Source organism: Nothobranchius furzeri, chromosome 14 (genome assembly GCF_043380555.1).
Source record: "Nothobranchius furzeri strain GRZ-AD chromosome 14, NfurGRZ-RIMD1, whole genome shotgun sequence".
NCBI classification, from domain to species: domain Eukaryota; kingdom Metazoa; phylum Chordata; class Actinopteri; order Cyprinodontiformes; family Nothobranchiidae; genus Nothobranchius; species Nothobranchius furzeri.
In genome coordinates, this window is record NC_091754.1 from 60,872,726 (window position 1) to 60,899,426 (window position 26,701).

Genomic DNA, 26,701 nt, shown 5'->3' on the forward strand with positions numbered 1-26,701 from the left:
AATGTGGGTTTCCTCCTCACTCTTTTCTTTACATGCCTTTGAATCTCCATGTTTTCCTCAGTTTGCTACATATTTATTCCTCTGTCAACTTTTCTCACTCTTTTCTTCCTCCTGCATCTACGTGCTTCATTAGCGAAGCACGGATCCTGGTTTTCAGCGCCAATACCAATTTCTGATTGATGGGATCTGACCTGATTAGATCTATAATGGGCCGATATCCACCACTCTCTAATAAATCGACAGACAGACACACCTGTTCAGTAGAGCTGATTTAAAGTCAGGCGCGTCCACGGGCAGCACGGCGTTAGCGCCAAATTTTATTTATGTTCCTGAATGCTCTAAAACATGTTTGTCAACTGATACCTTTTATTTATCTGTTTGATGTTGAATTCTTTATAAAAAAATTATTAATTTTGTTTCTGTAAATTGCAATAAATTAAGATTCAACAGTTACGTTTTCTTAAATGGTTATCAGATCGATGGGACTAATCAGCTATCGGCTGATCATCACCTCTTCATATTGGTATCGGCACCAGAAAAGCTCACATTGGTCCAACTCTAATAAAAATTCATCCTAATTTTTATTTTAATAATGATTACCTTCAAAATTAGGGCTGCACAATATATCATAAATATATCGTTATTGTGATATCAGCATGCACAATGTGCATATCGCAAAGATCAGATAAATATCGTCAGCTCAAATGTTTGCTACACATGATGCATGCTGTCAGTCAAACAGAAGCCTGATGTTTTTTTAACACAGCAAAGAGAACACTTCACCCATTTGGCCAACTGGATGGGTTCTCATAGGTCAGAGTCCCGACCCCGAGGCGGACGGCACCTAATTTTAATGGCTAGCAAACACCTGAGTTAGCTTAGTTCTGCTCTTTCTACTGATTCTGCTTTTCCCGGGATCCACCGATTGCCTTTTCTTATTCATTTTCTTTTCCCTTTCCTCCCATCTTTTGCTTTTCTCATCTTTATGACTTTTTTATGTCTTTGTTTTTGATTATTTTTGTTCCTGAGTTAAGTTTTTATTTATCGCAAGTGATATCGTCATCGCAATATTAATCATTGTCATCGAATATCGCAGGTTTTCCTAATATCGTGCAGCCTCATTCAAAATGATGATTCTGGAAGTAAAAACTTCCCCGTGGGATTTCCGTCTAGCATGAATTAGCGCTTGGCGATGGCTAATCTACAGATCTGCACAAATCAAGCTGGTATTTAGCATATTTAGCCTTAACGGGTACAGATCCTGTAAAATGATGATAGCCTATAAGGTTAAAGTGATTCTCCTTGAGTCATGCGAAGCACGTCATTTCTCCTCCAGATGTTACGATGGCTGCCCACTTCACGATCTCAGACAGTGACTCGGAGCCGTCGGAAGAGGTGGAGGAGGGAGAGAAGAAGCAGCCGTCAGCGGGTCAAGAGGAGAGCGTTCGCCCACACCCCAACCTGCCTGAGCTCAGGCTCCCGTGTAAGCAAACACAAGGGATTAGCGGAGCGAGGCTCCACAGTATTATTACTGCAAGCATGTTTCTGTTCTTCAAACAAATACACTAAGGACATCACTAGAGATTCAGGCAAGGTTTTCCCTCTCTGTGTGCAGTAAGTAAATAAAATAAATGTCTTGTGTTACAAAGTGAAACCGGTTCTTTGGTTGGTGCGTGGACATGTTGTCTTTCCGTGTTTTCACCATCCATTCTCTCGTGCAGTGAATGGTCGGATCAGGCTCAACTCGGAGTCCCACGTTTCCAACGTCTCCAGAGATGAGGATCTCCTGGCCAGGGTGGCGGAGGAGGAGCCTGGGACCCCTACAGAGGGGTTCCCATTCAGAGGGAGATCAAAGTCTGCTCCTCCAGCCCTGTGGGCCGCCAAGAAGTACGGCCGGCAGCTCCGAAGGATGAGCGACGAGTTCGACAGCCTGCTGGACAAAGGGGTGAGGAGACGCCTCTGGGCTGTAGCTCTAGGCGAGTCCTTGTTGGGACAGAGGAACTGGTTTGGGTAAATGGTTAACTGCCTAGAGGACAGATGAGCTCATGTCCGGTCTAAACCAGCCGAGAACAAAGTGTGTGTCATCGTCGAAACCTTTACACCACCATTAATGAAGATAACCCTTTACTGCTCCCTACACGGGGAACTTCCCACCCCGCCGCAGCAACAGGACTATAAAAACAACAAGGATTAACAATAAAACACAAGTTAGTTATATAAGTGTACAGATTGAGGATGTTAAGGCGTCCTGTTTCCTCGGGTTTTCTGGGGGCTTAAAGCTGAAATCTGGAGTTTTGTGTCAGAAGGCACCATCTAGAGGTGGAAAAACGTATTGCATCATCAGCCGGTCTTCCTGCTTCCTTAATTATGGTTAAAACCAACGCCTCTCGTCCGTGAACGCGCACCTCTGGTTGTCCAACAGAGCTAAACTACTGTGTTTTACAGCTATTATTCTTACACGATGCTGTTTATTCGTATGTATGAGGGCTTTGGGGGGACCTTAGCAAAATAAATGATGTATTCTCCGAGCTCCGTTGTCGATTTGCCATGATGTGTTGTTTCTCCGGTGATTCTGCACGAACGCTGAGCTGGAGTGGCACTACAGCGCATGTGCCTCGACTTATAGAAGGAGCGGGGCAGGAACCAAACGTGCAGCAGCAGGCGAGATTGACCACAATGATTAGTACTGTCAATAGTATTGTACTTGGCAAAGTAGATAAAGAAGAAATACGAAACACTGTAAAAAACTGTGGAAACAAACGATCAACCGATTATCAGGATCTGGACATGATAACTGTTAAAACCATCATGGAATCCGTCATTGAACCATTCACTTACATTTGTAATCTATCACTTTCTACTGGAAATTTCCTGACGCAATGAAAACAGCAAAAGTCATTCCTTTGTGTAAGAGTGGTGATAAACGTAGTTTCAATAATTACAGGCCGGTGTCACTGCTTCCACAGTTTTCTAAAATATTGGAAAAAGTATTTGTATCAAGGTTGAATAAATTCATCGAAAAAAATATTTTAAACAATAAACAATGTGAGTTTAGAACTAAACATTCCACAGCAATGGCAATAATGGAATTAGTGGGTAAAATATCAACAGCAGTTGACAATAAAAACGACTTTGTTAATGTTTTCATTGATTTGAAAAAAGCTTTTGACGTCATTGATCACTCAAGGTTACTTCGAAAATTAAGTCCGTATGGATTAAGAGGCGTGTCTCATCAGTGGGTTAAAACTTATTTAGAAAAAAGGAAACAGTTTGTTCAGATAGAGGACCATAAATCAAAACTATGTGAAATTAATTGTGGAGTGCCACAAGGGTCGGTCCTCGAACCAAAACTGTTCATTTTGTTTAACGACTTGGTAAATGCATCTAAGACACTCGGTACCATTCTATTTGCAGATGATACAACACTGTTTTATTCAGGATCAAATATTGAGGAGGTGGCTAAAGTGATAAATGATGAACTGATTAAAATTAAAAACCGGTTTGATACAAATACATTGACACTGAATCTTAATAAAACTAATTTTATTCTGTTTAATGATAAAAAGAACAGTGATGTGTCATTGGAAATAGATGGGATTGAAATTCAAAGAGTAAAAGAAACTAAATTTCTTGGAGTTCTTATTGAAGACTTGTCATGGAAATCCCGTATTAGTTACATAAAAGGTAAAATTGCCAAATCCTTAGGAGTATTACATAGAGTCAAGTTTTTACTGACTAATTCTGGTTTGTTGGCATTGTACAATTCACTGATTGTTCCATACTCGATTTATTGTGTAGAAATCTGGGGAGCGACATACAAAAGCTATACACAACCCTTATTTATTTTACAGAAAAGACCTCTGAGAATCATCCGTTATAGTGGCTGTAGAGATCCATCGAACCCGTTGTTTATTAACCGACCTGCAGAGCAAAACCTGTTTCTACTGCTACAGTGGGTCTAGATGTCTAGGCTAGGCTAAGGCTGTCACTTTGATGGATTTCTTAAAAAAAAATCAGACATTATTCCTGAAAGGTGGAGACCTCCTGAATGCAACCTTAATTGATGTAGTTTATGAAAACTTTCTGCATCTGTTCCAGGAGATGAGGAAGGTGAGAAGTGCCGGGTCAACCAAACCCATGCACCACTCCAGGAGCTGGTGGAACTACCTCTTCAGTCACCAGGAGAGCGACGGAGAGAACAGCCACCATGACAACCCCACGCAGCGCACCGAGTAGGATATCTGAGCCCGGCCGGGTCCGACGGACAGAGACGGGGAGCTACCGAACAATGTGAGGGAAGGAAGATGGTTCTGAACACGGGGACTTGTTCAATGAGACACAAACTCAGTGAGTCCCACCTTAGAGTTTGTCTTTATGTCACTGAGATCTACTTTTTGTGTTTATGATGTAGAAATGTTGTGCTGTCTGAATCCCACCAGTTAGATCAAAGATCTTAGCGAACGGAAAAAGTGACCATTTCAGATCAAAGCAGAGATGAACGTACTGAGATGTAAACGCAACGCCTTGGCCTTCCACGTCTGATTAACAAGCTGCTTTTTCCTGCAAACGTTTTCTCTCGTCTCGACAATCGCTGCAATTTATTGTCAAAAATCTGCAGAAGCGGCTTGAAAAACCTTGAGAAATTGAAGAATTTGGAGGCGTTCCTGTTTGTCTGCTTTTACAAACCCTTTCCACAGTCAGCCAATCACACGTGACTATCAGAAAACCGCTTTAACACTCTTGTAGTTGGACAATCTGAGGACGCGCATCTCTCGTGAAACTTCAGGGTCAGATTAAAAGAGAAGAGCACAAGCGAGTCCTTTAAAGCCTCGGACTAGCAAAAATGAAATCTTTTATGTGTACATATGTTGTAAATATTTGATGAAATTGTCTGGCTGGGGTTTATAAATAAGGGGATTTAATCAGAAGTTTATCGACGCGGTTACGGCGGAGCAATAGGCTGTGTACAATCTGTGGCTGTTGTCACGTATTTAAAGCACAGGTTTGATGCTTTTAAGAGTCTGTTTTTATATCAAAGAGTTTGTTTAAATGCAGTTTGTTCCCTTTTGTTACGCTGAAGCTGGAGGAGCGCCGATCCGACCACGAAGCACACAAACCACGATTAAACACCTATGGTGACTGTTTTTATACAGCTTGGTATAATAAAAAAAAAAGCTTTTGTGACTTTTATCAATGTGTGATTATTGAAAATGAGTTTGTCTTTATCTGTCAGCTGAGAAGGACGTTTTATTTCATTAGTGTGACAACTCCAGACAATCTGAACGGTGCCCCTTTTCTAAGACTTGTTGGTGTTTCACGTCTCTTTCACTAAAACTACTGTTAGTGTCGGATTTCTGAAGTAATAGTTTTTTTTTTACTTGGCGTCTCACTATCACCTAAATAAACCTGTCGTTTCAGTGTAAATGTTTGAAACTGCCTTTTGAAGCATTTTGTGACCTCTGACCTGACGCCGAACATCCGGCCTCGCCGTTTTACCTGATCGCCGCCTTAACCTGTACCGTTCACACGTTGCGCTCCAGAGAAGCTCAGTATTTATTAGGGATGTGAATCTTAGAGCAACTCATGATTTGATTTGATTCTGATTCTTGGGGTGCCGATTCGATTCAGAATCGATTCTCGATTCTCAATTCAAATCGATTCACAATCAGTATAAACAAAAAAATTACTATAAATGACTTAAGTCATCGGTTGAAACATTTACCAAAGTGATGCATTAAGTATTTATGATCATAAACAACAGTGGGCCCAGTGCTGAACCCTGTGGGACCCCTCAAGTTAATTTTCATCATTTATAGTTAATTCAAATATCTGAAACCATAACTTTTCACATTTCTCACATGAGGAATTATTAATCTATGATGTTGGTTACTAGGGATGTGAATCTTAGAGCAACTCACGATTTGATTTGATTCAGATTCTTGGGGTGCCGATTCGATTCAGAATCAATTCTCAATTTAAATCGATTCACAATCAGTATTAACAAAGAGTGTCAGCTCCAGGATGAACTACTTTGTTGTACAAGTTAGTTAAAGCTATGGGCCATTTTTATTAGACTTTAAACTGGTCATGCTCAAAAATGCAAATTTACAATGTAAACTAAAGTGATTCTAAACTGTAAACAGAAACAATCTTTTGACCAAAAGGCAACATTTATTTTTGCTTACCTTGTAAAATATAACAAATCTGTAGTTACCTAACAGTAGCTTTGAAAGTAACATGGTCAAATACTTTTCAAGTATGTGTAGAAACAAGTTACATGAGTAATCCTGAGTACTCATTTATCAACTTAGAAAATAAATATGAGAATATCTCAAATTTCTGAGTATGGAAAAAATTACATTCAAGTGCCCTCTTATCAGCAGATTCAAACATAAATCATCTCAATTTATGGGACCACAAAAGTAAACGGAGTACTGACTCTCCTAACAAAGATCAAAAAAGTGCATCTCAAACCTGTAACGTGCCAAATATTTGAGTTCTTGGAATCGATTCTGAACCTTTGTGAATCGATTCTGAACCTTTATAAATAAGAATCCCGATTCAGACTTGAATGGATTTTTTTCAGCACCTAGTATTTATGTACATGTGTGTATAAATGTGTGTGAATTCCCATCACGACTGAGGAAAACAACCTTTCAGATGAAGTTGTGCTCTGCTTCTGCCACCAGTGAACGGAGCGGAAACACCATCCTTAGTGCTACTTGAATCTGGAGATGTGTGTGAAGATGACTGAACTTCTTTCGTTTTTAATGACTTTTTGTAAATGTATTTTCTCTACGTCCTTAAATAAATGATTTTAAGAGTGGTTTTGGACACATTCTTCCCGTTTCTGGTTTTAAACTTTTATTGTTTGGTATAAAATCTGAGACTTAAAGAGCAAGTCACCCCCAAATAAACTATTTTTTTCTGATAAACTATATAAATGCGTGTCTAATCATGCTGCAGACATGTGTAGTCAACAGTTTTGCACTTAAGTGCATATTAGTTAAAATTTAAAATTTCTGCCTGAAACTGTCAGTGTTGTACCGTTGTCAGGTAAAAACTCTTCACTGCATTTGAATTTAAATCTGACATCGCCATTGGCTAAGAGGTATGCTATGATGTAAACTGGTAGATTATGATGTCACAATGTCGTGAGTGTGTGTATTTGTAGTGGCTCCACCCTCTCCGTCTGCTAGGCAACAGCATTTGTTGCATTTTTCAAACATGAAGTGGGAGTGAAGTACGCTTCTTGTAAGGGGTGACTTGCTCTCTAAGTTTGTCACCGAGGCAAACTGACACATTTGTATTCATATCTTCAAAGAAAAACTGGCATGACTTTAAAGAGCAAGACACCCCCAAATTAACTTATTTTTCTGATAAACTAAATAAACGAGTGTCTAATCGTGCTGCAGACACGTGCAGTCAATAGTTTTGCACTTTAGTGGATTTCAGTTAAAACTAATTTTCTGCTTAAAGCTGTCAGTGTTGTGCCGTTGTCAGGTAAAAACTCTGCACTGCATTTTGATTTAAATCTGCCATCGCTATTGGCTCAGAGGTACCCTAGCTGGTACCATATGATGTCATAATGTCGTGAGCTTGTGTGTGTGTGTATTTGTTAGCGACTCCGCCCTCTCGGTCTGCTAGGCAACAGCATTTGTTGCATTTTTCAAACAGGAAATGGGAGTGGAGTAATGCTCTGGTAGGGGGTGACTTGCTCTTTAAGGCAAAATAAGAAATCTAAAACCTTTGTGTTGTCCTCTGGTTTTCCCAGTTATTAGATGATCTATTTCCTGAGAAACATTCAGATGGATAAAGAGTTTTAGTAGAATTCCTGCAGTTGAGAGATGTTCTGGCACAAGGCATCATGGGAGATTAGTTTCTTAGACCACAGTTGTCTCAGGCCACCTCTGATGGGTCCCAGCAGTACCGGTGTCCCCGGTCCAGAGCTGTCAGTCTGTCCATGTCAGCCTGACTCAGAGAGAAGTCAAAGACCTCTGCGTTCTGCTGGATTCTGACCGGATCTGATGATTTAGGGAGAACCGGGACTCCCTGCTGCACCGCCCAGCGCAGCAAAACCTGCAGGAGAGGAACAAAAATCTCTCTTTACCTTCAAAACGAGTCGTCTGCTGAGGAAAGGAGAAAATCCTACCTGTGCAGGCGAGCGTTCAGCGCTCTTTGCCACCTCCTGAATCACAGGCTCGGAGACCAGCTCTCCTTTCCCTAGAGAGGAGTAGGCCTGGAAGCAGACCCGGTACTCCTGGCACAAACTCCTCAGGTCTGTCTGGATGAGCTGAGGGTGAAACTCCACCTGGAGAGAAGATGTTGCTGAATTAGTACCTGCTCCACTCCTTTCACCGACTCCAAAAGCCTTTCACACGCAGGTGCCTTAGCTCCTGTTTGACCTGTAGCACTGCAGGAGGGACTTTGCAGCTCTGCATCAGCTCTCTCAGGTGTGCTGCTGTGTAGTTGGACACTCCTATAGCCCTCAGCTTCCCCTGACCATGCAGCTCCTCCAGTGCGGCCCAGCTCTGAGCTCGGTTACCTGCAATCGGACAACAGATGACATCATCACGTTGCGGCATCTACACCGGAGAGGTCGAACCACCCGGCAGCTCACACCTTCACTTATCAGAAATGTTTCTGTAGAATTTTCTAAATGATCTCAAAACACCCAGAAACTGTTTGATTTTTATTTCTTGTGTGATGCAGCATTCGCCAACAGAAGAGAGGGTCAGGCTCCACGTGTACATCTCAAAGCTAAACACACTAGCTCTAACACAAAACAACACTTTCAGGATTATCTGCATGCATATTAGTCTTATAACTCAGCCTGTTGATGAATAATGTGGGAAAATGCGGCTTTTTTGTCCATGAAAATGACTTTTTGGGGCAGGTCACTGTCTGTAGGTCATCATCAGAATCCTGGATTATTGTAAACTATGAAAACACTGCATTCTGTGTGGTTCAGTATTAGAGCTGAGTCAGATTTGGGTATTTCTAGCAGCGGGTGTTCTGTTACCAAGGGAAACACTGACGTAATGTGCCGTTTACCCGCGTTGCGTGGATCAGCCACTGGTAGTCCTTGAGTACCGGGCCAGTGGATCAGGTACAGGTCGATGTAACCCAAGTTCAGCTGAGTCAAGCTGTGGAGGGCACCCTCCATGGCCTTTTCACCTTGATCCTTGGGACCCAGCTTACTGCATTCAAACAGAACATTTGTTCAATGACATCATCCCCCAGTAGGCTTTCTTTCTGTGACCGAATTACACCCACTACCTCACCACTATGGGATCATGAGACGGGCTTGTGAGTGGCGGCAGGCTATGATCACCTGGTTATGAACACATCCTCCCTGGTTAAGCCATATTTTGGCAGCAGCTCCCTCAGAGCCCTGCCTAGGTCGGCCTCATTGCGGTAGACAGCTGCACTGTCAAAGGCCCTGTACCCTGCAGCCAGAGCAGCATCCACAGACCGATGCACCTCGTCAGGACCGCGCAGCTTGTAGGTCCCCAGACCCAGGATAGGCATCTGCAGCCCTGCATTCAGGACTACAACAGGAGAGGAAGGCATCCTGGTCCACCCTGGAAGGATAAACAAGGAGTGCACCAATAATAAAACAGTAAAACACACGTGTTACCGCTGGAGCTTGATGTTACGCAGCATTACTTAACCTCTACGTAACAAACCAACAGTGATACGCTGAACTTATGGAACAAACTTCGCTATTTCAGAATGAAAATCCATAGGTTGTTTGCCTGGTGGACACATTTTAAATAAAAGTAAATAAATGAACATTTTCTTTCATTTCTCTATTTTAAAAGCCGCAAAATGTCAAGAAAAACGTGGAGAAATCAACCTGTTTAGTTGCTGCCGGACAAAGTAAACCACACGCGAGCTAACCAACCAGCTGACAGTCACGTGACACTCAGTTTGGGCGGGATTTTTTCCGTCACCATAGCGACATCCATTACGGCACCGCGGATTGGACGAAGATCCGGCCAATCAAATTGGCCCATGTGACCACAAGGCGGGAGTTAGTGAAGGCCCAGCCAATGACGATGCAAGCCAAGTGTTTGATTGACAGGCGGCGTTTTAACTGTTGATGTCCCACCGGAGGTTCCACTCACATCGAGGAGGACGGCAGAAAATTAGTGGTCGCCATTTTCTGGTGATATTACGGTAAAGTTTAGAGCAGTTCAATAAACTTTAGATATTTTAATATTTTCTTACGAGTTACAAAACAGCTCATCATTATAAATCACACGTAAATGACCTGTTTCCCTCCACAGCCCGCCATGCCTCTGAAGCCATTCTCATTCCCGGTCCCAGAAACTCGCTTCTTTAAAGCTGGAAGCTTCATCTACAAATTCAAGATCAGAGGAGGGACCGGCTACAGGCAAGACAGAAACGAGCTTTTCACAACTTCCAAATACAGTTTTGAACTCCTTTGAGAACGAAACAACACATAAACGTTGATGACATAATCAATTAATACTTTAAATCAAGCTAGGTCTAATATAAATCAAGATAATCTGTTTGCTGGGTGGAATACCTTAACTAAAACTTATATTTAAAGATTATTACGTTAATTTCACTTGTTATATTTGACTTCAGAAGATTCATCCATCTATTTTCATCTGCTTATCTGGAGTCGGGTGGCGGGGGCAGTAGCCTAAGGCGAGAGGCCCAGACTGTCGCGTTATTAAAACACTGCATGAGTCCAACTGCGGGTTTAACGTGGCTTTATTTTCTCACTGCATGTCTCCATAACATGGCCTCCGTCTTCTCTCCCTAGTCACCCTGCTGACGTCATAACCAGTCGCCTGTAATCCACAACAGCATAACATAACATTACACCACCTCTCCCCTTTCCTAGAACAGTGGCGTGTCCAGATGTTTTAAACTGGGGTGGCCCAGGTGAGGCACAACTTTGTGCATGGGTGGCACCAATGGTTATGCTTTTTTTGTTTTACCCCCAAGCCTTTTGTGGACAATGAAAAGCCTTTTTGAAGGTAAATTAGTGTGGTGACACCTGGGATGGCCAATCAGATTCCAAGGGTGGCATATGCTACCCCAGGCCACTCCCTGGACACGCCCCTGTCCTAGAATCAGTGGGTAGACTACCACTGATTCATGCACAACCTTAGGGGATAGGGATGTGTATTGGTGAAATTCTGGCAATACGATATGCATCACAATACGGGGGAGACGATACGATATACCACGATATATTGCGATACATTCAGCCAGACAATAGCAGCAATTTTTTTAGACTGAATTTATTGTAGGAAATTTCAATAAACTGCCCAAACTGATACTTAACATGTTTATCGTGATGTATCTGAACCATAATAAAGAGATGTACATTTCAATAGTGGAAACAAAGCCCACTGCACACTGCTGCCAACTAGAAGTCGGCGTTTGAATTGCACCAAAGGAAATGAAAATACACAAATGTTTGCATGTGAATTCTTCCCAAAATTCGATACACAGCTTTTGAATATCGATATAATATTGCAGGAAACAATATCACGATATATTGCCATATCGATATTTTCTTACATCCCTATTAGGGGATTATTCTGCCCCCTGGCTGGAAGGTTGTCTCCTGTCTTGAACCATTCACACACTCATCAATCACACATTTTTAACTTCAGCTTAGTTGGAGTAAATATTTCCAAAACAACACTTTCCCTGTGCCAAATATTCTGTTGAACGCTTGAACCGGCAATACATAGAAACACTATAACCATTACAGTAACTGTGCCAGTTTTTTTTTTTCCACAAACATCCAGAAACTTTTAACAGCTTTTCCTTCCACTAAACGTTCCCGAGTTCTTCTTCAGCCAGTCCTTGTGAAAACTTTGGAATGACTTATAAGTCCAATCTTATTGGTTTGATCACAGCTCTCCCTGCTCTGGTCCCGGTCACAGAGATGGTTTCAGGAGATTCTGCTCTGGTGTTGTTACTGCTGGCAGATCCACACTTTGTTGAGTTGGAGCATCCCCGCTTTGCTGTTCAGCTGTTTTGCTGCTGCCCTGCTCCTGTGAAGGTCTCCTGGGGATGAGATGTCGGGCGATTCCGTCTGATGATCCCATGAGTTCCCTCCACCGGATAGGAGCGCGGTGTGGCATGTTCCTTGATGACAACTCCCGATGTTTTCTGGTCTGTAACCCACACTTCTTGCCCAGGTGTGAGTCTACTGAGATTTTGCACACGATGCCGCTGATTATAGCTTTGTGCATCCTTCCTCTTCCTCTCCTTTTCCTTAAGCTCCACAACATTTTCATCTGGACGGTCAGGATCCAGTAGAGCAGGAAGCATTGGTATAGATGTACGAATTCTCCTCCCCATGAGAAGTTGAGCGGGGCTGTAGCCATTTTGAAGCAGAGTCGCCCGATATGACAGCAGGGCTAGGTAGGGGTCTTTCGCTTTCTTTAGGAGTCTCTTGACCGTCTGCACCGCTCGCTCAGCCTCTGCATTTCCTTGGGAGTATCTCAGGCTGCTGGTGATGCGAAGAAATCCGTAAACTTAGGCAAACTCAGCGAAGGCCGTTCCTGAAAACTGCGGTCCGTTATCGGTGATTAAAGTCTTACAAATGCCGTGACTTGCAAAGATTGACTTTAAATGGGTAATTACATCATCCGCTCTAGATGGGGTCAAAAGAGCAATCTCTACGTACCTCGATACATAGTCCACCACTAAAAGGTAGGTTTTGTCTTTCAACATGAACAGATCCACTCCGCACTTCTGCCATGGCCGACCTGGGTATGGTGTCGTCATCAGCGGCTCCCTGTGGTTCTGCCTCTCCTGACAGCACGTCCGGCAGTTTAGAACCAGATCGTTCAGCTGCTGACTCAACCCTGGCCACCACACAGGCTATGCGTGCTCTCTCTCTGCACTTTACCATGCCTTGATGTCCCACGTGCAGCCTGGACAGAACAATGTTTCTCATAACAGCTGATATGACCAGTCTTTGTCCCTTTAGCAGAAGACCATCTTGGGCCGTGAGAAACGTCCGTTCACTCCAATGCACTTTCATAGTTGGTTCTGTGACGCCGTGCGTGTGGGCCATCCTTCTGTGCACAGCTGCATCACCCGTGCACACACACTGTCCCTCTGCAATTGGTCTTTTAACTCCTCCAGGTACGCAGTACTTGCTGGAAGGTTTTCCACCACTGTGTCGACGTAGATGTTAGTGTCCTCAACCAGCTCTTTTTCATCGGTTGTCTCTTTGCTCGTTACTGGAGCTCTTGACAGTGTGTCTGCAGTCCAGAGATTTTCCCGCTACATGGGATATGGAGTACGAGTAGCAAATCAGGCGCATTCTAAAGCGTTGTATCCGAGGAGGTAGAGTATCCAGTGCCTGCGATCCTAAAAGACTCAGGAGAGGCTTGTGGTCAGTCTCCAGCTGAAAATGTTTTCCAATGAGGAAATTTCGAAACCTCTCACAGGCCCAAGTCAGCCCCAATGCCTCCTTCTCCACTTGAGCATATCTCTGTTCGGTTGGTGTGAGCGACCGCAACATGTAGGCTGTTGGTCTCCATTCTTCGTCCCATCTCTGTAGCAGTACTCCACCCAGGCCATATGAAGATGCATCTGCAGAAACTTTACATTCTATGTTAGGATCATACATGGCTAGAACAGGTGGCGCTGTCAGTGCATCTTTTAGATCCTGAAAAGCTCTGACCTGCTTGGCAACCCACATCCAGCAGTTCTTTATAGAGAGGAGGTCTCGTAGCGGCTTGTCCCTCTCTGCCAGCTGTGGGATGAACTTCCCCAGCTGGTTCACCATCCCAAGGAATGATCTTAGTTCGCTCACAGTTGTCGGCACCTTCATCCTCTTCACCGCCTCAGTCTTTGCCGGGTCTGGGCCGATGCCGCTGGCAGAGACCACGTGACCAAGGAAGCTCACCTTCATCTTTGACAGGTCACACTTTGCGATGTACAAGGTGATTCCAGCTTTCTGAATTTTTGTCAGCACGGCATGCAGGCGAGCGTCGTGCTCTTCTTGCATGTGGCCCCACACGAGCACGTCGTCCATGTGACACACTACTCCTTCCAATCCTTCTGACTTTGGTCGCCATCCGGTTCTGGAAGTGTTCGGGAGATGAAGCTATGCCGAAGGGTAGCCGTTTGAAGAAGAAGCGCCCGAGGGGTGTGATAAAAGTTGTTAATTTAGCTGAATCTTCAGTTAGGGGAATCTTCCAAAACCCCATGTTTGCATCCAGCTTACTAAAAATTCTGGCTCCAGCCAGTCTCCCCAGTGTTTCCTCCACTGATGGAAGAATGAACTTCTCTCTGCGCACAGACTCGTTCAACTTAGTTAAGTCCACACATTTGCGCACAGCCCCTGACTTCTTCGGTACGACCACTATGCCGGCACACCAATCGGTTGGTTTCTCCACCCTGCATATTACCCCAAGGTCCTCCATGCGGGCTAGTTTCTGTTTAACTTTGTCCATTAATGGTAATGGGATCCTCCTCGGAGCTTTCAGTGAGAACGGTTGAGCCCCTGGTTTCAGCTTTATGGTGAATGGCTGTCGCTCCTCCCCCAAACCACTGCATATTTTTGGGTAGGTTTGTTTTAATATCTCTATTGTGACACTCAGTCATAATGAAGGACAACAGGCAAAACAAGACAAAAAAGTCTGACGTGTTGAGTAAAAACTGCTATTTTTAGCATATTTTTAGGGCCGACGTGTTGCTACCAGACGTACAGTGTGAGCAGTCAGGTCGCATCCGAGAACTGGGTCGTGCAGTGTGAGCGCCTGACTCGTGAGATCTGCCCTGCGAGGAAGTCGTACAGTTTGAGCTGAAGCTGAATGCTACGAGTGGAAAAGTCGCACAGTGTACGCCCGGCTTAAATCACAAGCTACGTTTCTTGTGAATGAAGAGGATGACTGCAACATCTTTAGGAGACAGAACGTACGGAAGGCACCAGGCCCAGATGGAGTAACTCCTTCCTGCCTCAGGACCTGAGCTGTCCAACTAGCACCTGTCTTCACAACGATATTCAACAGATCGCTGGAGCTGTGTGAGGTTCCACCATGCTTCAAAAGCTCCACTATCATCCCAGTACCTAAGAAATCCTCCCCTACCGAACTGAATGACTACAGACCCGTGGCTTTGACATCAGTAGTCATGAAGTCCTTTGAACGCTTGGTGCTGTCCCATCTTAAAAGCACCACAGGCCACCAGCTGGATCCCCTGCCGTTTGCATATAGGGCAAACAGGTCAGTGGATGACGCAATTAACATGGGGCTGCACTTCATCCTGGAACATCTTGATCAACCGAGGACCTACGCAAGGATGTTGTTTTTGGATTTTAGCTCTGCTTTTAACACCGTTATACCAGAAATCCTCACCTCAAAGCTTTCTCAGCTCACTGTTTCCCTGCTATGTGTCAGTGGATTTCCAGCTTCCTGACAAATAGGAGCCAGCATGTGCGGTTGAACAACGTTACATCTGGCACAAGGTTGATCAGCACCGGTGCACCACAGGGGTGCGTCCTTTCTCCACTGCTCTTTTCTTTGTACACCAATGACTGCCCCTCTAAGGACACAGCTGTTAAAATCCTGAAATTTGCAGATGACACCACTGTCATTGGGCTCATCCGGGATGGTGATGAGTCTGCTTATCAGCGAGAAGTTGAGAGGCTGGTGGTCTGGTGTAGTCAGCACAATCTTGAGCTTAACACCCTTAAGACTGTGGAGATGGTCGTGGATTTTAGGAAGCTTCCCACAGTGCTGCCCCCCCCTCACAATATCCAACAGCCCAGTGTCAATGGTGGACTCATTCAAGTTCTTGGGAACTATCATTTCCAGGGATTTGAAGTGGGAGACAAACATCAACTCCATCCTCAAAAAGGCTCAGCAGAGGATGTATTTCTTACGGCAACTAAGGAAGTACGGCCTACCACAAGAGCTGCTGATCATCTTCTACACTGCTGCAGTCGAATCCATACTTTGCTCATCCATCACTGTCTGGTTTGGGTCAGCCACAAAAATGGACAAATGCAGACTACAGCGTATTATTAAAACAGCAGGAAAAATCATTGGTGCCCAACTGCCCTCTGTCCAGGAACTGTACATCAGCAGGACCAGGAAAAAGGCAGTGAATATTGTCCAAGATGCCACACATCCTGCATCTACTCTCTTCCATCTCCTCCCATCTGGCAGACGCGATAGATCACTGTACACAAAAACTACCAGACACAAGAACAGTTTCTTTCCTTCAGCCATTTCTCTCCTGAATCTGTAGATTCTTTTACCTTCCTTTTACTATAGTTTTTAACACTTATTCAGTATGCTTATGGATATGTGGGTGTGTGTGGGTGTATGCATATATGTATATATGTGTGTGTGTGTGTGGGCATGTATATATGTGTGTGTGTGTGTGTGTGTGTGTGTGTGTGTGTGTGTGTGTGTGTGTGTGTGTGTGTGTGTGTGTGTGTGTGTGTGTGTGTGTGTGTGTGTGTGTGTGTGTGTGTGTGTGTGTGTGTGTGTGTAAATGTACGCGTGTGGGTATACATGTTCTTATGTGTTTTTTATGTATTTTATTCTCATTTATTGTGGTTGTTGTATGTTTTAGAGCGCAAACATCTACCGAAGCTAAATTCCTTGTAAATGTAATTTTACTTGGCCAATAAATCTGAAATCTGAAATCTTCTGACAGGAGACTCTGCCAGACGTTCCCAGCAGACCCTCGCGATACGTTTGGGCCTGCCTGGTCTGACCGGCATCCTCTCCCACCATCTGAGCCAACTCACCACCAGGCAGTGGTCAGTTGACAGCTTCGCCCCTCTCTTCATCCAAGTGTCCAAGACATGCGGCCGCAGGTCAGATGAAACAACAACAAAGTTGATCATTGAGCTGCGGCCTAAGGTATCCTGGTGCCAAGAGCACATGTGGACACCTTTATGTCTGAACATGGTGTTCATTATGAACAATTCATGACTGGCACAGAAGTCCAATAACAAAACACCATTCGAATTCAGATCAGCGGGCCCTTGCTCCCAACCACACTTCTCCAGGTCTCACTGTCGTTACCCACGTGAGCGTTAAAGTCCCCCAGCAGAACGAGGGAGTCACCGGAAGGAGCGCTTTCCAGCACCCCCTCCAAGGTCTCCAAAAAGGGTGGGTAGTCTGAACTGTAGTTTGGTGCATAAGCACAGACCACAGTCAGAACCCGTCTCCCCACACGTAGGCGGAGGGAGGCTACCCTCTCATTCACGGGGGTAAACCCCAACGTACAAGCACCAAGATGGGGGGCAACTAGTATGCCCACCCCTGCTCAGCGCCTCTCAGTGGGAGCAACTCCAGAGTGGTAGAAAGTCCAACCCCTCTCAAGGAAACTGTTTCCAGAACCAAAGCCATGCGTTGAGGTGAGTTCGACTATATCTAGTCGGAACCTCTCAACCTCGCACACCAACTCAGGCTCCTTCCCCACCAGAGAGGTGACATTCCATGTGCCAAGAGCCAGCTTCTGTAGCCAAGGATCAGACCGCCAAGGTCCCCGCCCTCGACTACCACCCGTCACACACTGCACCTGACCCCTTTGGCCCCTCCCACGAGTGGTGAGCCCATGGCAAGGGGGACCCACGTTTCCTCTTCGGGCTGTGCCCGGCCGTGCTCCATGGGTGAAAGCCCGGCCGCCAGGCGCTCGCCAACATGCCCCACCTCCAGGCCTGGCTCCAGAGGGGGGCCCCGGTGACCCACGTCTGAGCGAGGGAACACGGTTTCCATTGATATAATTCATCATTAGAGGTCTTTGGGCTGCTCTTTGTCTGATCCCTCACCTAGGACCTGTTTGCCATGGTTGACCCTACCAGAGGCAGAAAGCCTCAGACAGCTTAGCTCCCAGGATCATTGAGACAGTCAAACCCCTCCACCACGGTAAGGTGGCAGCCCAGGGAGAGAGACTTCATAATTAAACTAACTACGTGACACTCGGAACATATTAGCATTCTAGCTAACCACTTAGCATTAGAGTAGCTTCTGTCTTGCACCCGTGTGAGACATTTACTGACAGATCAAATAACAGATTAACTACAAAAGACTGTTTTAAAGCACATTTAAAAATAGAGGTGATATAAATGTGTTTCATCAGTGGGAAGAGATGTTTGAGAGAACAATGCTTCAACCAAGAACTGGAGGTAAGACATATTTGTTTTGTTAAAATACTATTTGTTGATATTTTGTGGTATGTTTTAATTAATTTCCGATTTTCTTTCAGGTCATTGTCAGAGAAGTTCTTGGCAACCTGAATAATCTCAGGCCTTTCTCCACCACCCACTACACTGTGTTTCCTTGTATCCACTGCTGTGTTCATGACTGTCTTCTGTATGGTTGCTATTTATTTTTACACCACACAGCACAGAAGTTGAGTATTGCATTAACTATTGAAAACCAGACATGAAGCACTGGGACAGAAGTCGCAGATGCCCTAAGAAGAACATGCGATTCTACCCATTTACTATTGTCCTCTTCCTGGAGAAGAACATGCACAGAGGAGGTGAGGATTGATGCTCTATAAGCTCAGCATGAAAAACACATCTTATCTCTGGTTTCAACGCTTTAGATTCACCTTTATGACCCGCTAAAGCAAGAAAACAACGATGGCTTGTTTGGAGGATAGGAAAACTGATCATTTAGTTTGCAAAACTCCTATTTGCATGTTTTATTTTGTGAAAAACCTGTAAGCATATCTTGTCCTGCTGGGATAACGAACTGTTTCTGTGGACTTCAGCTTATGTTTATTTGTCTTGTTTCAGAAATGCAAACAGATGAGGTGAGTCCATTCAGTTTTACTCACAGCTGTTAAACACAAGCAGCAACTAGACTGTTACTGTCAGGTGATTTAGTGATACAGCAGAGTCAGAAAACGTCTGAGCACCAACAAAGGCAGCATGCATGAAATATGTGGGCATGATTTTGAGGCTGCAGGTTGTGAACTTGTGTTTTCTGAGGACCTGCACTGTTTAACAAGTGCATTTTGATGTAGTAAAGCCCATTGATGCAGCAATTATAAAAACTAGAGCTTTATTAATTGCACTGTTGTGAAAAAGGTAACGAAGGATGTTGTTCCTTCTGAAGAGCCAGCAGTAAAGTGCCGTCACACAGACTCACCACTAGAGGAGGCTATACTAAAGGAGCTCAAGGATATGGAGGCTGAAAGCAGCATATCAGCGACTGGGTACGTCTCACATTTATTATAAATCTGCATTTAAGATTAAGTATATTTATATCAATATGTATTATGCTGCTAGCTAGCTTTTTAACTACAGTGACCTTTGACCCCACATTTTTGAGTTCTGAAGTTGTAGTGACCAAAAACATATTTTGATTATCTGGTTTCATCACATTTGAAGCTCTGAGCTCCTAAAATGCTTCTTTATGCTTCAACTTCTGTTACATCCCTGCTTCTAGTTACAAAAACATTGAGACTGTGAACTTTGTGACTATAAATGCATTGTTCACAAAAGTTTTACTTTTAAAAGTGTAGGTTGGGTTTTTCAGTGTGTTCTGAATAATGAATACCTTACCTGTTGTAGGTGATTAGCTTTTTGAGCAACCTCAGTTTGGTGAAGCAGAGATTATTTGTGTCTGAATAGAGGGGCTAACAGCTAGTCTAAGTGAGGCCATGTACAAATTAGGGATGGGTACCTTTGACCTTTGAATCGATTCGGTACTAATTCCCGGTACCTAGGAATCGATACCGGTACTTAACGGTACCAGTTTTAGATACTTTTGAGTGTTTAATATTTTAATTCTCTGGAGGTTTCTTCCTGTTAAAAGGGAGTTTTCCTCTCCACTGTCGCTGCATGCTTGCTTAGTATGAGGATTGCTGTATAGTCACTGACACTAGTCAGTGACTTGATGCAATTTGCTGGGTTTCTTATATAGGAAACATTATTTCTGATTGGCTTAATGAACTGTGAATTGAAATGTTTATTATGTGAAGTGCCTTGAGACGACTCTTGTCGTGATTTGGCGCTTTATAAATAAACTTGACTTATAATTACATGTATATTTTTCTCAATATATAACCATATTTGATAAATATCATGATAAATAACATACAACTGTTTGTATTTTAACATCGTCCTTGTAGTTTTATAAGCTGATAATTAAACTGAAGCAAACATCTTTACTGTGAACTAAATTTACTGTGTATCTTCATTCCTTTTGCCGTCCTTTTTCATTTGATTTTTCCTACTGGGAAGTTAGAATTTCCGAGGAGAAAGCGAACGCACCATTAGCTGATAACAATGGCAGCAATGGAAGCTAACATATCAAGCTAACGTTATCTTAAACAGTTTATTTAGCTGCTGGAGCAGATTATAACGATGATGCCTCACACTTAGATCGTTGTCGCTGGTTTCATCTTCACCCAATCACCCGTCGCATTTAGTAAAGTGAAGCCAAACTTTAGAGCGCGTTCATGTTCTTCTAGTCGGAAATTCGGAGTTCCGAGGAGAAAGCGAACGCACCATTAGTGGAACGGAAGCTAACATATCAAGCTAACGTTATCTTAAACATTTTATTTACCTACCAGAGCAGATTAAGATGAGGATGTCTCACTTAGACCGTTGTCGCTGGTTTCATCATCACCCAGTTACCCATCACATTTAGTGAAGTGGACCCAAGCGTTAGCGTGTGTTCTTTCTACCATGCTGCTCTGTTTACAACTGGCTCGCAGCGACCGACGACATAAGGAGTGGGCGACGGTGGCACAGGAGTTAAGTGCTCGCCCCGTAATCGGAAGGTTGCAGGTTCGAGCCCCGCTCAGTCTGTCGCTGTCGTTGTGTCCTTGGGCAAGACACTTAACCCACATTGCCTGCTGGTGGTGGTCGGAGGGACAGGTGGCGCCAGTGCTCGGCAGCCTCGCCTCTGTCAGTGGGCCCCAAGGCAGCTGTGGCTACATTGTAGCTCATCCCCACCAGTGTGTGAATGGGTGAATGACTGATTGTGTTGTAAAGCGCCTTGGGGGGTTCCAGGACTCTAGAAGGCGCTATATCAAATACAGGCCATTTACCATTTACCATAACGCTCTTGCGCATGAAGGACGGTACCGAAACGAGGCACCGTTTCAAATGACGTGAATCGGTGCTCAGTCGGTACTATGGAATTTGGTCGGTACCTTAAAAAGTACCGAATGTGGTACCCATCGCTCTGCTTTCCTAAAACCACTCGGTGTACAGCAGCCTCATGTCTGTCAGTGCAACTCTTCCTCAGGTCAACCAGCAACGTTTCCTGTTTTACAAATGCTGGTTGTTTTGGCGATGTTTGTTTATGTCATTTCTTACTGAGTTACAACCAATCAGCATGAGTTGACCACAAGACATGCCCAGTGACTCTACTGGGCCTATTTTATATGGAACTAGGATTGGGACAATACTACATGTAACTTGTACCAAGCTTTGTAACCTGTAACATGTTTTGTAACTGTAACTTTCGTTTTGTAGCATGTAATTCTTGTTTTGTAACACATAATATTTGGTACGCAGCATGAAACTTTAAGTTTTTTAACTTGCTGAAAACAATCAATGTGCAACTTTCAAATCACACATCTCAGTCTACAGTTAAAAAACTCAAGTCTACAAGTACAAAACATTTTTTCCCAATTCTAGCTTGCTTCCAAAATAACCAATGACAGGCTTTGTCTGACCAGCCAATCATGAGTCTTGGATTCCTGTCGAAGACGATTCCTGTGGAAAGCAAGCTAGAATTGGGACAAAATGTTTAGTACTTGTAGACTTACGTTTTGTAACTGTAGACTGAGATTTGTGTTTTGAACGTCGTGATTTGAAACTTGTACATTTTTCTGCAAGTTACAAAATAAAAGTTTCATGTTGCGTACCAAAATTACATGTTAAAAAATGAGAATTACATGCTACAAAACTAAAGTTACATGTTACAAAACATGGTTCACATTAAATGTAATATTGTCCCAATCCTAGTTCCATACTTTCAAGTACCCCAGTTCAGGTACTCAGTTGGTCCCTGAAATGGCCCAGAAAATGTTGCTTTCAGGCCAGCTCGGTGAGATTGAGACAGGTGGATGCCGCAAAGGTCCAGTAAAAGGTTTTGATAGTGGAAATGGACATAATGGGTGTTTTGATCAGGAGATAACCATGGGTACTTGGTCTGCTTAGAAAATCATCTAACCAGTGCAGGTTGGGAAAATTGGACCAGTGCAGGACTTTGGTTTGGGTCTTTAAAGTGACAGTGTGTAGTTTTTGCCGTTAGTCTGGAAATATCCATCAGAGCATTGATGAAAATGAATGAAGTGGTGTCCAGTTGTTGAAAAATATTGGCAGCTTTGTACCATATAACTATAAAAATCAGGTCCAAAGTACATAGGGTGCAGGTCTAGCATCTTCGGGGGAACCAACATTAGATACCGGTTTGGGGTTCTGCCCCTGTCGATGATGTCACACTAGATGACTGGCTGGACGTGCGACTTACGGAAGTTACGTTACCACGTTCAAAAACATTTCGGCAGTAAGAAACACAAATTTAATAACACAACTTCTAAACTATTTCCAAAACATGTGAAAGAACGGAATCGAGAAAGAGATACAATATATTTTGGCTGAGTGGTGTTGCCGTAGTATTAGGGATGCTCCGATCCGATCACGTGATCGGCAATGGGGCCAGATCACGTGTTTTTGAACGGATCGTAATCGGGAGAATAAATTGGATTTAACCTTTTAAAACACGAAACAAACATGACATTTTAAATTAATCCTGAGATATAGACTTTCAAATTGAATAAAAATGGCTAAGTTTTCATTTCAATAAGTCCCTCTACATCATTTCTTGTACGAAAACAACACAGTGACGTCGCAGAATTTACGGCAGGCAAGGACTCGGACACCAAGTGCCACTGTTAGCAAGCCTGCTAACCATAGGCGTCATTTTAACCGGGGACATGTCCCCGTCAAAATTTGTGATTGGCAGCTGTGTCCCCCCACTTTCAAAAATGCCTGCTGATGAGGATTTTTGTTTTACCAGCTCAGATCTTATACCAGGGGTCGGCAACCTGTTCCCATCAAAGAGCCATTATTACCCGTTTCCCACAGTAATTTTGGACGGACCTTAATAAGCAGTGACTTAAGTGAAGCAGGCAGGTCGTGCTAGAAAATTTAGTTTAAAAAGATGTCATAAATGTGTTCCCCCGTCCTTTTTATTTATAAAATATGAAGTAAAAACTCACAATTTAATTTTCATTCATTTGTCATTAATATGTAGTCTACACCCGTGCATTAAGTGGACCATCTTCCAGTAAACGCAAAGCATCCAGTCCACCTCTCCAAATGCGTAAAATGTGCATCAGCCGCTAGTTAGGCGCGCCGCGCGCACCGTCAGCTACGTCAGCCCAGACAAGAGCAGAGCAAATAGAGAAAGAATAGAGGATAATTGTGTCTGGATGTGGATGGAGATTACATTTTACATCAGCCTGATCATCATTTAAATACGTAAACCATCACCTGTCCTCTAGTCCACGCTATCAGCATTATTTTAATTGGTGTGTGTGTGTGTGTGTGTGTGTGTGTGTGTTTGTTTTCCACTTCAAACACTGGTCTAACCAACCAGACCAGCGTGTCCAGTAACACATTAATGTTACAATTAAACAGTTTCACTTTATGTAGGCTAGGAACATTTCACCTGCCGTGGCCCGACCGCTTCTACTCCACATAAACTTTGTGCGTGATCAAATGTCTCTACGCGTCATGCGTCTCCATATTAGAGACGGGAACAAGCGCTGTTCAGCCAAAGTTTCATACTTTCATAAAAAGAAAATTTTTCCAAGTGACACATCCCTCAGAGAGACCGGGTTTCCAGACTGTTTCAGTGGGAGGAAATCTTATCGCATGCGCCGTGGTTCTGCACTGCGCTGCGAACCCCAGATCTTCAGCTCACTGTCCACCGTGGGCGCTCCGAGCCGCGCTGAACACAGTGTCCAGTATAAAGCTCTGATGTTCTGATGGGAATATTTTACCTCCGCGATGTGCGTTAACGATTAAAATGTCAGCTCATCCATGCGCATCAGTGTGCGTCGGGGTAATTCTTTCAAACCAAGCAACATCCTTGAGTTCATCTGTCAAAATAAACAGTCAAATGGAAATATCTGTAACCTGCCGTTTAACTGTTTTGCCTTCCTGTGAAGATTGTTGCAAAGAGAAACATTTAAACTTGATTAACCCCAGAGCCACCCAGAGAACCAGAGCGCATGTGGAAGGTTCCTCCCACTGAAGCGAGTGTTTTCCAAACCCGGTCTCTCAGAGACTTGTCACTTAGAAAATGTTCCCTGATTATGAAACTTGGCTGAATAGCGCTTGTTCCTGTCTCCAATGTGGCGACACATCCAGGAGCCGTCTGAGGAGAATCCCAGAATCTCACATCCTCTTCAGCTCATAAAGTGCCTATATGATTACGCACAAGCGTGACCCGTCTACTAGGGCTGCAACAACGAATCGATGAATTCGATGAAAATCGATTACTAAAAGCGTTGGCAACGAATTGCGTCATCGATTCGTTGTGTCGCACAACTCTTCCAAAAGCGCCCCCCCCCCCCCCCTTTCCCGCCCACCGTTGCACGCAGACCAGAGCAAGGCAGATCAGCGCGAGGGAGAGCCGGCAGACTTGCGCTGCTGCGAACCGGTTCCGCATTGTTGCACAGCGATCCAGGCAGCTGCTTCCAGCGCACGGTCCATTCTCAAAGTGGCGCAACCAAAAAACTATAATTAGCACACGATCGTTCTTGTCTGCACATGTTCTCTATTTTCTGTCTTATTTGTGCCTGAAGCGCTCTGCTGCGGAGCTCATCACCTGTGCTGTGGTGATGTCACCTCACGCAGCATCGAAAACGAGCTCTCCGCTTTGCGGTCAGGAGATCTCTTTGATCTGCTCAAAAGTAACTGATGAGGTGAAAAAGTAAGAATCCAGGCAACAGATTTTCTGGAGAATTATGAGGAGATGCAGGAAGATGAGAGACAGACAGGACAGGAAAATAGTTAAATAAAAACAAGAAAACAAAGTAAAATGTAGGTAGATTTATCTCCACTACACGTTTTTACCAGTAAAAAACAATAAGTTATACACATGTCATAGTTATACATCTGATACTATTCAGATCACCTTCAAAACTCAGTCACACACCCAGGGCCGTTTCAAGACATTTTGGGGGCCTCCCCCCCCCCCCCCCCCATAACTGGGCTCCCCAGAAGCCTCTGTGTAATTCATGCCCTCTCCAGGAGTATTAGTTATACAGTGTTTGTAAAAGCCCCTCAGACATTACTGACATGTTCTAATATATCAGATGAAAAACTAAATTATCAGACATGCTGTCTCATCTGCTTCTTTTCTAAACTTGCAAAAAGTAACAAAACCATTTGAAAGCCACTATTTGTGGATTATCTGAAAGTTTCCATGGAGTTTGTGACAACTTATTTTATCATTGATCCTATCGTCTAATCTCACAGCTGAAACAGGCATCCTTAATAATCTGTGCACAGGAAGCTTACCGATGCTGTAGTAAAACAAAAGGTATAATAATTTATTATTAATAAAACCTTATTGCAGCACTAAAGCATAAAAATGAGATTTTGCATTAAATATGCAAAATATTTACATATGAATTGTTTTAGAGCCCTTTTATTGGCAGAATCTGATATTAATTTAGTTCTTACAAAAAATGGGTCCCAACATGGTTTGTGTGGTGTTGCCATAGTGTGACATCATAGGCACAGATCCCCTGTCCTCTTGTTTGGAAATGGAAATATGATCACCCTACATTAAACAAACTGTCCACCCGGGCTTTTGCGCTGCACAGAGACGCTTTGCTGCCTATGACTTCGAATGTCAGTTGAGAGTCAGTCTCATGCAGACTGACCAATGAAGAGAGGGCCTCAAGTTAAGACCCTCTCCTCATTGGTCAGTCCACACGAGGTGGGTCAAAGGTTACTCTGGGCAGGTTACGTGTTGTCAGGCATTCAAGTATTGAGTATATTTACTGCATATTACAGTAAAATATTCTGTATGTGACCACATTATGGTGATCCTCGGGTCGTGATGATGGAGCCCTTGAATATTGTTGCCCAGGGTACAACAAAGTGTTAATCTGGCCCTGGTTCCGCCATCACATTCCCGCAGAAACTGGTTGATCACACCGGGGCCAGACTACTAGCATGTGGTTTTACAACCACAATGTCCTCAGAAGCAAAAACGCTTTTAAAAGGGAGGGAGGAGTCCTAACTGTTGCTGCAGGCGTGTTGTGTGAGAGTGCAGTTATATACTGGTTAATATATTTTTGGGTTCAGTTGCTTTCATGTGGCCTAATGTGAGTCTATTTGGGATCATTGGAATGATCAGCAGCATTTCTTGATGTGACTTTATGGCAGTTGCCCAGGGCATCATCGCAAGGAGAATGGCATTCATTTACTTTTGTTTTATTTGGTATTTTTTCAGTCATTTTTGGAAATAGTGATCAATTTTGATTAATTCACAGCCTATGTTTAATTACATTTAAAATAAATGTCAACAGATGAGATCAAACAAAACAGATGAGAATTGCCCTTAAGCTGTTTAACTTAGACCAAGCATTTTAGGTCACAGATAGATGTAGCTTAGGGTCTCTGTTTATACACCTTATAAGACAATTTAGGTGATGGCATGTTGTTTTTCTGCTA

The 26,701-nt window shown here is 43.6% G+C and overlaps 3 protein-coding genes across 6 annotated transcripts in view; 2 read left to right on the forward strand and 1 right to left on the reverse strand.

Annotated features, from left to right (window-relative positions):
- The window catches only part of badb (BCL2 associated agonist of cell death b), a 21,616-nt gene extending 16,627 nt beyond the window's left edge, over positions 1–4,989 (forward strand). For both annotated transcript variants that reach the window (XM_070544278.1, XM_015946552.3), the window contains exons 2-4: positions 1,337–1,483; positions 1,722–1,945; positions 4,099–4,989. In XM_070544278.1, the coding sequence (XP_070400379.1) occupies positions 1,345–1,483; positions 1,722–1,945; positions 4,099–4,236 (501 nt within the window). In that variant the 5' untranslated portion in view covers positions 1,337–1,344 and the 3' untranslated portion in view covers positions 4,237–4,989. The remainder of the gene's footprint in view (positions 1–1,336; positions 1,484–1,721; positions 1,946–4,098) is intronic.
- A 2,814-nt stretch (positions 4,990–7,803) lies between these two features.
- zgc:101765 (glyoxal reductase) lies at positions 7,804–9,934 on the reverse strand. 2 transcript variants are annotated; one of them, XM_015946553.3, is made up of 6 exons: positions 9,860–9,934; positions 9,335–9,584; positions 9,055–9,200; positions 8,406–8,545; positions 8,153–8,311; positions 7,804–8,079 (listed from the first exon to the last, which is right to left on the reverse strand). In XM_015946553.3, exons 2-6 carry the CDS (start codon positions 9,571–9,573, stop codon positions 7,900–7,902), a joined length of 864 nt encoding a protein of 287 aa, XP_015802039.1. In that variant the 5' UTR covers positions 9,574–9,584; positions 9,860–9,934; the 3' UTR covers positions 7,804–7,899. The 2 variants fall into 2 exon arrangements, with proteins under 2 accessions (XP_015802039.1, XP_054604791.1); XM_054748816.2 differs by lacking the exon at positions 9,860–9,934 and having other exon boundaries at positions 9,335–9,803.
- A 144-nt stretch (positions 9,935–10,078) lies between these two features.
- Positions 10,079–26,701, forward strand: part of LOC107377128 (membrane-anchored junction protein) — a 56,278-nt gene continuing 39,655 nt past the window's right edge. For both annotated transcript variants that reach the window (XM_015946554.3, XM_054748817.2), the window contains exons 1-7: positions 10,079–10,182; positions 10,293–10,399; positions 18,115–18,160; positions 18,241–18,316; positions 18,418–18,519; positions 18,779–18,795; positions 19,073–19,200. In XM_015946554.3, the coding sequence (XP_015802040.1) occupies positions 10,299–10,399; positions 18,115–18,160; positions 18,241–18,316; positions 18,418–18,519; positions 18,779–18,795; positions 19,073–19,200 (470 nt within the window). In that variant the 5' untranslated portion in view covers positions 10,079–10,182; positions 10,293–10,298. The remainder of the gene's footprint in view (positions 10,183–10,292; positions 10,400–18,114; positions 18,161–18,240; positions 18,317–18,417; positions 18,520–18,778; positions 18,796–19,072; positions 19,201–26,701) is intronic.